This window comes from Loxodonta africana, chromosome 2, assembly GCF_030014295.1.
Source record: "Loxodonta africana isolate mLoxAfr1 chromosome 2, mLoxAfr1.hap2, whole genome shotgun sequence".
NCBI lineage: Eukaryota > Metazoa > Chordata > Mammalia > Proboscidea > Elephantidae > Loxodonta > Loxodonta africana.
The window spans coordinates 190,634,912-190,647,159 of NC_087343.1; the positions used below are offsets into that span (position 1 = coordinate 190,634,912).

The 12,248-nt window shown below is 48.6% G+C and overlaps 1 protein-coding gene across 2 annotated transcripts in view; it reads right to left on the reverse strand.

Annotated features, from left to right (window-relative positions):
* Positions 1-12,248, reverse strand: part of SH3PXD2B (SH3 and PX domains 2B) — a 406,416-nt gene that overhangs the window by 276,406 nt on the left and 117,762 nt on the right. The window contains exon 13 of one of the 2 annotated variants that reach the window (XR_010320756.1): positions 491-5,580. Coding sequence is in view for 1 of the 2 variants with exons in the window: in XM_064279122.1 (XP_064135192.1) it covers positions 4,042-5,580 (1,539 nt within the window). In the remaining variant the exon portion in view is untranslated. Of the gene's footprint in view, positions 1-22; positions 5,581-12,248 lie in introns of those variants that run through there. The other variant, XM_064279122.1, reaches the window with a different exon arrangement.

The window sequence follows — 12,248 nt, forward strand, 5'->3', positions numbered from 1 at the left end:
ATTCCTTAGCCTGATATCCTTCCAAACCTTGTAGTCAGCATCTGCCTTTAATGTGCCAAGTCTGTTTTCCCACGTTCCGCCTGGTAATGAACTCCCCGGTGTGTTCAGAAATGTCTTAACGCCAAAAACTTTGCCTTAAAAGATTGATTACATGGAAATTTAAAATGACTATTGAAAGCCTAATAAGGGCTCTAGAAATTCCCCACTAGGGTAGGGGGACTAGAAGTGGTTTGAGCGGGAGCCCAGCTCTACCCGTCATAGCCTGTGAGGACGTAAGCTCATCAAACAGCAAAGAGAGATGAGCAAAGGCCTATTTTACCCAATGGTGGTCCTAATGTGCAGACTTTCTAAGATTTGGTGGCAAGACAAGCTGTATTCTTGCCCTAGGATGGAAGATAAAGTAGTCGCCACAAGGTGGTAAGCAGGGGTGGGGAAAAAAGGAAAAACCACCCTTGCTGGCCCTTTGGGCTGTGATTTTCTACCTACTGACGTGTGAGGAGCCCCGGTGGCCCATTGGCTAAGAGCTTGGCTGCTAACCAAAAGGTCGGCAGTTCGTAGTAGCTCCTTGGAAATCCTATGGGGCATTCTACTCTGTCCTATTGGGTTGCTATAAATTGAAATCGACTCGATGGCAACAGGTTTGGTTTGGGTTTTGGACATGTGTGACCATAGGGTGGTAAGAAGTCATTGCTATTGAGTCCGACTCACAGGGACCCTATAGGACAGAGTAGAACTGCCCCGTAGAGTTTCTAAGGAGCGGCTGGTGGATTCGAAGTGCTGATCTTTTGCCTAGCAGTGAGGCTTTTAACCACTACGCCACCAGGGTGGAGGCAGGAGAAACTTGGATTCAAAGAGGGTCACCTGATTCCTGGGAGCCCCATGCCTGTTTCACTGCGATGGCAGAGGAAAAGCCATGGGCACTGGGGAGACAAATCCCTGGACTGGAATCCTAATTTGTCCCTCTTTGGATGAGGCTGGGCATGTAATCTCACTCTTTGTACCTCAACGTCCTCACTTCCCAAACAGGGTTACCCTAGCCACCTCACAGGATTGCTGTGAGAATTAAACTAAAGGAGGGAGAATATTCCAGCACTGGTGACCTGCCCGGTGCTTGGCATGGAGTTACAGTGATGGCCTGGATGTTCTCCATGGCCAGAACTCCAAGGTTTTGCAACTACTCCACGATGGCTCACAGAACAGTGGCTGCAGTTCTGGGTTGTGTCAACACATGTCCCCAGGCAGGAGAGCTAGGAAGAGCCACTGGCCATCAGGAGCCACCCACTTCCATGCACCTGGAGACGCCCCTACCAGTGTGGTGAATGACACAGTCCTCAGGCCATAGACTAGGCCTGAAGAAAGGACAGTGAGCAGAGAAGACTGTGGCTTCAGTACCTACAGTTCATGTCTGAATAATAGTAATAAAAAAACAAATTCTTTCATTTTCAGGAAAACCTTCTGCTCAATGCCAGCCCGTTCCTACTCAGCTGACCCCTGGGAAGGAACAAGGTGAATGACCAACTCCTTCCGTGGAATCACAGCTCTTCACAGCCAGGGATGGAGCTGCACACATCTGGTCTACCCAGCGCCTAGCACACAGTAGACCATCACAAAAGGCTGAAAAAACTAGAAAGCAAATCAGAAAAAAAAAAAGTAAGCTTTGCCCTTTGGAATGAAGCCAAATCCTAAATAACAGCTTCACAAAAGCTGCTTAAAGCAAAGTGGATTAAAAACTCAGGAAAACATGTTATGGAGCTTTGTCCTGAGTCAGGGCATCAGAAGAGAGGACCTTGAATAGGTGGACAGTCTTCCCTCCCAGCCTCCCTTCTTATTCGAAAGTTCTGGGCAAGAGGTACCTTAGGGCCCTGCCCCAAGATTTGCCAGGAGATGAGATCTGTAGGCCAAATGGAGGAAGGGAATAAAGGTGCTACTGTGGATCCGTGGAACATTTTTCTCCTTCTGAAGCATCCAGAGCCCCCATTACAGCAAGGGGGCCCAAGAGGGCCCTTTGCACATAAATCTTTGGCACTGCAGGTAGACAGCACGCACCCGCAGGAATGCTGGCCTGGTGGCTCCAAAAGCATTGCATGGGTAGACACTCTGAGTCAGAGATCTCTGGGGCAGCACAGAGATCTTCCCCTGCAGGATGGGGTCGGGGGCTTGGGAGCGGTTCTGCTCTCACTCCAGGTAGCCTGGTCTACAGGCTGGAAGCTAAAAACCCCAGGTCTTCATTCTAGTTCTGCTATGGCTTAGCTGCGCCTTGACGCGCCTCAGTTAGCCACATCTGTCGAAATGGGAGTTAAGGGCTGCCCTGGGATCCTCTCGATGAGTAAAAAAAAGGGGAGTGCATGAAAACAGAAAGGCACTCTACAAATGCCAGAGAAGGAAGTAGTGGCACAGAGGGAGAGGTGTCCACCTGGCCCCGGGTCCCTGTCTCCTGATAGCACTACTGGTTTCTTTGCTCAGTTTGATGCAGATGCAGCTGTCTGTACCTGAGTCATCAGGGCCCCAAGAGGCCGGCAGAGGAGACCCACTCAGCCCCCCTTGCTCTAGATCTATCCCTCAGGGGTGCACCTGCATAGGAGCAGGGCACAGGGCTCTGTGCCAACCATCAGGGTCCTGACAGACCCCGCCATAGAGGAGCAGTGTCCAGAGTCCAGGGTGGCCTTCAGTGATGTGCTGCAGTGAACGGAGGGGTGGTGGGTGTGGAAGCAGTCATAAATGCCCCCTCACTCACACATGGAAGCCATTTAGCCACCGTGCTATGGGTGCCCAGCAGCTTCTATCTTTCCCCTGGCTGGCTTGCCTTTTCCAGGGGGAAGAGCACAGGCATCAAAGTCAGGGAGACCTGGGTTCAAATGCCCTCTCCTCTTGTCAGCTACTGTGCCCATGAGTATACTGCGCCCGAGTCTCATCTATAAAATGGGCATAACACTACATTAAACTATGATTGGAAAGTGCCAGTGTTTGGCACGTACTAGCTACTCTGCAAAGGGGCACTTACGGGGGCATGGCTTGCAAATGGCCCCCTTATTCAAACAAACAGTGAGATTCTTGCTCTAGGTAGACAAGAGTGAAATGCCCCACATGGGGTGATTCTTATTTAACAGCCCTGGAGTGGGCCTGGACTTGCAGCAGGAATGTGAGGTGTGCTGAGAGGAACCACCCCTCTAAGACTCAAAATGGTCCCAAGACGAGTGGCAGGAAAGCCTAGTGACCACTCCTAGGGTGACTGCCTCCGGCCAAACCCCATAGGCTCCAGGGAAGAGAACACATTCCCTGGGATTGGCAACAGTGCCGACTTCTACAGGACAAAGTTCTTTTGTCGTACCAGGCCTTTTGGAAATCTAGTGAATAAAGCCACTGAGCTTTCAGAGACATGGAGAAGGTAGAGGAAGTGATCATGCGCTGGGTGGGAGTCAGGGAGGGTGGCCCCTTATTATGCCTTGTCAGAGAAACGAGACCCTCTCTGGAGCTTCTCCTGATCATAGGCTCTGGTCCTGGTTGGGGGTCTTGGAGAGTCATGTCCCTGCCACTGGGAGGGGAGAGAAGCTGGGTGGCAAGACCATGGGCTGGGAGCAGGAGTTCTCTTAAGGCTGGGATGCTGATGTGGTAGAAAGCAAGGGGTAGTTGCCGAGCCTCCAGGTGATGCTGCAATGGGAAGGATCTGACCCCATGCTCCGAGGTCTCAGAGACTCACTCTCCACGAAAAACACCCGCCATCTGCATGGGAAGAAGAGAAGAAACCTGAGTCCACCTGCCTTTGAAGCTGCATTGTTGTTGTTAGGTGCCGTCGAGTCAGTTTCAGCTCATAGCGACCCCGTGAACAACAGAAACACTGCCCAGTCCTGCACCATCCTTACAATTGTTATGCTTGAGCTCATTGTTGCAGCCACTGTGTCAATCCACCTCATTGAGGGTCTTCCTCTTTTCTGCTGACCCCCTACTTTGAAGCTGCGTGGAGGATGATAAATTAAAAGGCATCTTAAATACGTAGGTAGAGCCAACAGGGGCCAAGGGGACCTCTGTGAAGGGAGAAGGTGGCTATGGCTTCTTTCTCAGATAGTTGGAAGGAATCCACCCTTCCCAGGACGGGCCCCCACTCAGGACCTGGCAGAACCACCAGCCGCTGCTGTTCTTTTCTCGGACTTCGAACACAGTCCCTTCCTGGAAGCTGCTAGTATCTTCGTCGCCTTCAAAGTTGGCCACAGCCACATACAAAGAGTCCTTTGGGACATCGGTGCTGGGGAAGGTGGCCGCAGTCACTTTCTCCCTTTCTCCGATCTTGCCTGCCATCCGTGGCCCCGGCGCGCCTTTGCCTCTCACGTCATCTTGGCCTCCTGAGGAGTTGGAGAGAAAAGGCCTGGCTTTTGGAGGGACGAGCAGGGCCCGTCCGGGAACAGAAGCTGCTTTGCCTTCATTGGCCTCACGCTGTGGTTCTCTGACCTCTGGGAGGGGCCTGGGTGATGCGGAGGCTTTCTTGGGTGGTGGTGGTCTCCGGGGTGGTACCACAGGCCTCTGCTGGGAGGCCTCCTGGAGAGGGATGGGGACACTCTTGGGCACAGGCTCTCCTGTCTTGGCTGGCCAGGGAGGGGCCCTGGAGGCCATCTCCTTAGGGCCGAGCCCGTCCTGTTTGGCGATCCTCTCCTGGGTGCGTCCGGGCCCCTCCCCTGGGAGGAAGCTGCGGCTCAAGGCCAGGTCTGGGCCCCCCACAGCCTGGTGGCTCTCCCCATCCAACAAGGCTCTCTCTTGGGACTTGGCAGGCCTGAGCTTACTCCTGAGGTTACAGATGTCCACTTGGTCTTCACCCTGAGGTGGCTCTGTCCTGGGCGAAGGAGCTGGTTTTGGCCTAACCTGAGGTTTGGACTTCAAGAAGGGATTCTGGGGAATAGCTTCTGGCTTCTCCTCTGGTGGGTCAGCTTTGGCCTTGGAGATGGGTCGGAGGTTGGGCTTCTTCACTTCCTTGGCCAACACCTTGTGGCCACACTCCAGTCCCATCTCATTTTTCAGCTGGAACAATTTGCCTTTGTCAGGTTTGGGCTCTGGTCTTCTGCTGTCGCGGGCTGGTGGGGCATGCTTGGCTGGGATCATTGGCAAAATCATGCCCGGAGGCTTAGGTGAAGAGCCCCGGAGCTGCTCCAGCCTCTGCCGCTCTCTCTCCTGAAGCTCCCCTTCGGACTTGATGATGGACTCTTTCCGGGGAGGAAGGCTGGGCTTCTCCTCCAGGTCAGGGTCTGAGATCTCCTCATAGCCTGCGGATGCAGACGTATCTGTAGGTGCCTTCCTCAGGACCTCCTTGCTGCCCTTCCAATCCTTGGACCACGGCATCCCAGAGTCTACACCACCATGAGGTGCATCAGGCAGGGGCCGTGAGGGGCCCACAGCTTCACTGCCTGTGCTGTTCTCCACTGCTGCTGTGTCTCCAAGCCGGAGCTGGGTCACCTCATTGGGCAGGGGAGCCAGAAAGTTGGGTCTTGAGGCGTTGCTTGTTTTCTTGTACTTGTCGATGAAGGTGGCTGGGGCCCATCCTTCCTTATCTTCAATCTGAATGTACCACCAGCCACTCAAATTCTTCTCGATCACCTGCAAGGGATGACAAAGGGAAGCACTTAGTAGGTGTGGTGCCAGGGCCAGTGGACCAGAGTGGCCTGTGGGAAGCCAAGTGGGGCTGGAGTTCAACATCTATAGGGGACCATCTATGGAGACTTTAGTATGTATCAGAGCAATCTTGCATGGGGGCAGATTCTTGTCTTATTTTGGATTCTCCCTGTGATGTTTGATTTTATATGTCAACTTGGCCAAACACTAGTTGTTGTTATGATTAAATTAAATGGCTTATGCTGGCAGCATGCTATTATGATTTAATCATATGACTAAATCAGTTGGCCTTAAGTAAAGCAGATTACCCTTCATAATGTGGGTGGGCCTTAATAATCAGCTGAAGGCTTTAAGAGCAAAAGGGGAGTTTCCCCGGGATGGGTTCTGCTTGCAGACTATAAACACATATTCTGGAAGAACTCTCACTTTATTCTTCATGCTGCCTGACCCACGGATTCTGGACTCGCCCCAAAAGACAAACGAAATCCATTGCTGTTGAGTGGATTCCAACTCATAGTGACCCTATAGGTCAGAGTAGAACTGCCCCACAGGGTTTCCAAGGAGCGGCTGGTGGATTCAAACTGCCGACCTTTTGGTTAGCAGCCTCTGCTCTCACACACTGTGCCATCAGGGCTAGCCCTCCACAACTGCATGAGCCAACTCCTTGAAGTAAATCTCACACACGCTCTCTCTATATATTTATCTCACTGGTTTTGTTTTGCTACGGAACCCTGACTAAGAAGCTCCTATAAGCAGGCCCGACCCCAGGAAGTACTAGTGAGATAGCGAGGAAAATGAGACAGGAAAGGGAGAAACCAATGAAGAGTGTGTTAACCAGCAGGTCACTGCTTTGGGCCACTGGGGCTTAACTGCCAGGGGCCTGATGAGACATCACGCAAACCATGCCTCAGAATCACGCCACAGGAGGCAGGGCAATCCTGACTTCTAGCCCCCAGGGGTTGGGGGTTACCCCCACTTCCCCAACATTAATTCCTCCCTCCTTTGGACTGTGCCCTTTCAGGCAGAGAAGAGCGAGATGGGAAGCTGTCAGCTTGTAAGGACTTGGTGCAGCTACAGGTCAGCTCAGGTGGGGTGGAACGTGGCGCAGGGTGCCAGCAATGCCTGTCACAACCCTAAAGAAAACCGACCAAAAAACCAAACCCGTTGATGTCAAGTCGATTCTGACTCATAGCAACCCTACAGGACAGAGTAGAACTGCCCCATACAGTTTCCAAGAAGAGCCTGGTGGATTTGAACTGCCGACTTCTTTGTTAGCAGCTGTAGCTCTTAACCACTTCGCCACCTGGGTTTCCATCCTAAAGAAGTACAAGGCAAAAACCTATGATCAAAACACCCTCAACTGCTGCTGCTTTGGTTGAGCACCAGAGGAAGCAGCTGGTGTTGAGACCATGTGGTATAAAAAATGCAGATCTTTAAACCTGGGACTCACACTTGACTCAAGGAGGTGCTCATGTTTACATACAGGGAGCCAAGGCTGATGGAGGTGAAGCAGATTTTCATCTTTCATCTCCAATTCCCTCTGGGAAACACACTCACTTGACAGAATGGTGGGCATCATCCCCCGTGTTATTTAAGATCTTATATTTCCTCTCTCTTTTTCCTCCAGTACTATGTGGTTGAATTCACGTGGAGTAAAGATGCGTATGTTCAATTCCCTGGGTCAGGCCCTGGGTCAGGCGCTGTCTGCACGAGATCTGATTAGTGCTCACAGTCACCCTGTGAGATGGGAATTATTATCCAGTTTTATAAATGCAGAGACCAAGCCTCAGGGGGGTTGAGGATCTCAAAGCATGAAGTAAGTCAGTGGTGGAAAAAACCAGTTGCCGCCAAGTTGACCCTGGCTCAAGGCAACCCTACGTGTGTCAGAGAATTGTACGGGTTTTCAGGAGCTGATTTGCCAGAAGTAGGGTCACCAGGACTTTCCTCCAAGGGCGCCTCAGGGTGGACTTGAACCGCTAACCTTTTGGTTCGAAGCTGGGTACCTTAACTGTTTGCATCACCCAGGACTGAAATGCAGGCTACTGGGCTCCAAAGCCTGAACTTTTACCACTCTCTGACTCGGCTTCTCTGAAAGGAGACCCTGCTTTAGAAAGGGCCATCCTGGGGTAAGAAAGTGTAAAAGGAGCAAAGAGGGCTGTGGGTGTGGTTCTGCTGGTGTACTCTGAGGCCCAGCATGGAGGGAGATACGGCTACAGATCCAGCAACAGGAGGCAGAGGCTGGGCTCTGGGGCCTGAAGTCCTGTGTTCTAACTCTGGCTCCACCACTTCCTGCCTCCGTAGTCTTGGGTAAATCACTTAATCCACCATGCCTCGGGCCCCACGTTACAAAATAGGGGTGATCATAAGAATGATAACACCCACTTGCAGTATTTTTAAGATGACCAAATGAGCTAATGTACGCAACAGTCCTTGGTAAACTCTGAAAGGTAAATGTTACCTGTTATAAAACTATGGTGGAGATGGCCGAGGAGGCAGGCTGCATTTTAGAGGCATGCATTTAATGAATCTCTCCAGGAAACGGTGCTGATAAACATAAGTACTTTACCTGAGGGTGACCCGCATCTTAATGTGCAGTAGCTCTGGTAACAATCAAAGGTGGCTCTGGGCATACGAGTTACAGGCAGTGCATCCACGAATCAAGATTTAACAACTAGTAACAAGTCCGTATATGAAGAAATGAAAACAGGAAAGTAATCAAAATAAAATGGTATCAGTAAGCACCTGCTAAGCTCTCACTATAGGCAAAGCACTATGGTAGAAGCTCTAACAATTTGTGTTCTTAGTTGGGGTTTATGGGAGTTTTAGTTTACCACAGGGAAGTCAAAAACTGCTATGAATAAGAGCAAAGGCAAAGATAGTCTGAGTTAATGGTGGTGAAACAATACGGGCAGAGATGGTAAGAACAGTGACACAATGTGAAGTGTGTAACCACTGTCATACACTGTGCATGTAAAAAATTGTTGAAAGGGTGTATGGTTTGTTTTTTTTGGTATACATTTCCACCAAAAAAAAAAGCAAAGGGAAGAATGAGGGGGGAAAGAAAAGAGCTTGGGTTTTAAAACCAGAGAGACCCAGGTTCAAATCTTAGCTCTATCACTTACTACCTGTGTAGCCTTGGGCAATTCACCTAACTTCTCTCAGTCTTGGGAATCTCATCTGTAAATGGGCTGATGATACTGAACTGTTAAGACTGCTCTGAAGATTAGCTATCAAGCATGCAAGGTACCTGGCACCTCAGAGGTGCCGATCTTATCATTGGTATCATCAGTAAACTATGTCCTGAAAATACAAAGATCAGGCAAGGAACTAAGGTGCTCCTGGTAGCTCCAATGCTATAATGTTGTGGTTCCCTTAATGAATTCTGTAGGCTAAGATGGAAACCCTGGTGGCATACTGGTTAAGTGCTACAGTTGCTAACCAAAAGGTCAACAGTTCGAATCTGCCAGGTGCTGCTTGGAAACTCTACGGGGCAGTTCTACTCTGTTGCTATGAGTTGGAATAGACTCGACGGTGGTGGATTTGGTTCTTGGTTTTGGTAGGCTAAGGTGATGTTAAAATGACCCAGGAAGTAAAACTGGAGAAGAGGGGAACAGAAAGTACGGTATTTATCTTAAGAACACTTGGTTAAGTTGGAAATTTTGTTGTTAGTTGTCACTGAGTCAGCTCCAACTCATGTGACCCCATATACAACAGAACGACACACTGCCCTGTTCTGTGCCATCCCCATGATTGTTGCTATGTTTGAGTCCATTGCAGTGGCCGCTGTGTATTTTGAATACCTTCCAACCTAGGAGGCTCATTGTCCAGCACTATATCGAACAATATTCTTTTGTATCCATAGGGTTTTCATGGGTTCATTTTTGGAAGTGGTTCGCTAGGCCTCTCTTCCTAATCTTAGTCTGGAAGCTCTGCTGAAACCTACCCACCATGGGTGACCCTGCTGGTATATGAAATACCAGTGGCATAGCTTTCAGCATCATAGCAACATGCAAGCCACCACAGTATTACAAACTTTAGCAGCAACTATTTCCCTCCAGGTCCCCCAAGTTACTGCTGGCAGAACCTATGCTGATATCACAAAACAATAATGCAGAGCAGTTTCAAGGATGGGTCCTATCTGTTCTTCCTGGAAAAGGATGAGCTTTTTATTGGACCGGCTTTAGCAAAAATAGATAGGATAAAGGCTGGAAACAAAAAACGGAAATGGTTGAAGTGGGGCTGGGGCCTGAGGGGGACTCCTCAGCATCTCTAGGAAACCTGGGGATCCCTGAAGTCCCCACTGCACAGGGGTGCCATCAGCCCTCACGTCAGTGCCTTCTCCATGGCATTTACCCTGAGCTGTTCTTGGCAGATTTATGAACATTCTGAGCCAAGGAGTGGGGGCACTTATCAGCATACATTCAGTTTTGTCAGCATGTTCGAACAGTGGTGAGTGTTTGAACAAAATGCTGGAAAATCACCTTCAAAGGCTGTACCTTAAGGAGAAGGTTTTATAATGCTTCTTAACAGCATGCAAGTTGGACTTCTGATTTCAAGATGGGAGATGGAGTGAACATAGTTCCCCCTTTATTCAATAAACCCAGGGAAAGAAATAAAGGAATACAAAGCCAAGCTCAGAAGGAAGAAGGGGAGAAGTTAGCGGACCACAAATTGTGAAGAATCACTGATTGACAGAACCTGCAGAGGGAGGATGTGGCCCTGCACTGCTGCTGGTGGTTTCTGCTGTAAAAGGTGGGAGCAGTATTGGGGCCTGCAGGCTTCAAGGTGGTAGAACCTGGGAACAGGTGAGGCCCAGGAAAAACTGACAAAGGATTAACTGGAATGCTAATGCAGAAGCAGCCAGTTGGTTGATACCTCTCTAAGCCCTTATTCCAATCTTGTAGGATGAGTGGGAGTAAAGAAGGTGATTGCATGGAGATGGAAACTATCAATGTGGAAGCTTGGGTCAGAGAGATGTGATATTGCTCAGTGGCACAAAAGGCTCCAATTTGGTACTGAAACCAGTGGAAGCTGACCAGTTCAGCAACTTGTGTACACCCTCCAACAGAGCTGATTGACTCTGCCTTTTTTTGCACATCCCAAGATAAGTACTAACACTATGAAAAGAATTGAAATAAATACCAACACCACTGAAAAGAATTTATACTGAGTAAAGAAATAAACAATAATAGGGCCTTAAATTGAACATATTTTATATCCTTAGAGGGATACAAAGGGGCATTAAATTCATGAAAGTGCAGACTATTACGAAACAAGAACAGGTAGCTATGAAAAAAGAATCAATACAAGCTCTTGGAAATAAAAATGATTATTTTTGAAATAAAATGACCAACAGGCTGAATCACTAAGGAGCAAATTAACGAGCTAGAAGATTAAGCAGAATGCTCCAAGAATGCAATACAAAGTATAAAGGTGGAAAATATGAAAGAAAAGTTAAGAGACATGGATAACAAAGCCAGAAGTTCCCATATCTGTTCAATAACAGTTCCAGAAGGAACAAATACAAAGAGTGAAGGGAGTCAATGTTGCAAGAAGTGAAGAATGTTCTAGGAAGACCTGAAACCTTAGACTGAAAAGGCCCACAACATATGAAGCATGATAAAAATAAACAAACTCATGCCTAGACATACTTAAGTGAAATTTCAGTGTTTTAAAGATAATGAGGAACTCAGGAGAGAATCAGAAAAATGACAGATGAAGAGGAGAACAAGAGTCAGGTTAACAGTAATTTCTTACTAGCAACACTAGATGTAAGAGAACGGAACTATACATTCAAAGTGCTAAGGGAAAATTACATTGAATCTGAAATTCAATACTCAAAACAATCACTAAAGAATGAGAAAAAAAAATGCAATTCTCATACTTTCAAGAAAGCATTATGTACAGAAATGGGCCTGGCCTTTAGTTAAGGACTAAGATACGTGGCCCCAAAGAAGCTGACAGTGTGGAGGGAAGGGAAACCAATGAAAGCTGGAAGGATCAGGGCAGGCTTCCTGGTGGAAAGTGAGTAGGATTTTGATATACCAACCACAGTTAAAAAAAATGGCCTTGAGTGTGTTCTATGAGAAGCAGGTAGAAGGTTAGGAGCTGGGCTGAAGGAAGGTCATTTCTGGCAGAGGGCAAGAGAAGTGGGAAGAGCCAGGTTGACCAGGGAGGCTCTGAGGAAAGCCATGGGTAATAAGGCTAAGGAACAACCCTTGATCATGGAGAGATGTCAGGAAGCAGGCATATCAGAATAGGATATATATGCTTTACAACAGCAAAATGGGGGAACTGGGTATAGAATTATCTTGTAACACAAGGAAGATGTTTTGTCAGTTCTTTCTGTGGGTCTGAAGTTGGAAGGACCAGAATGGCATAAAACAGAGAGAGAGAAAAGCAGCAGATAAAGGGCCTCTTAGAATCTTGGAAGTATTTCTACTTTCCCCACAGTTTCTGGGTGGATTTGCATTTTATAAAAATTAGTTTGAAACTCAGCCTAATTTCTTTAAACACCCTTGCAGACAGCCCTCCTTCAATAGGGAGCTGAGGACACTTGGCTTGAAGAGAAGTTTCTGGAGAGGCCTGGGCAGAACCAGTGGTGGTGAGGCCCAGGATGTACCTTTGGGAAGCCACCTTCTCTGAGCTCACTG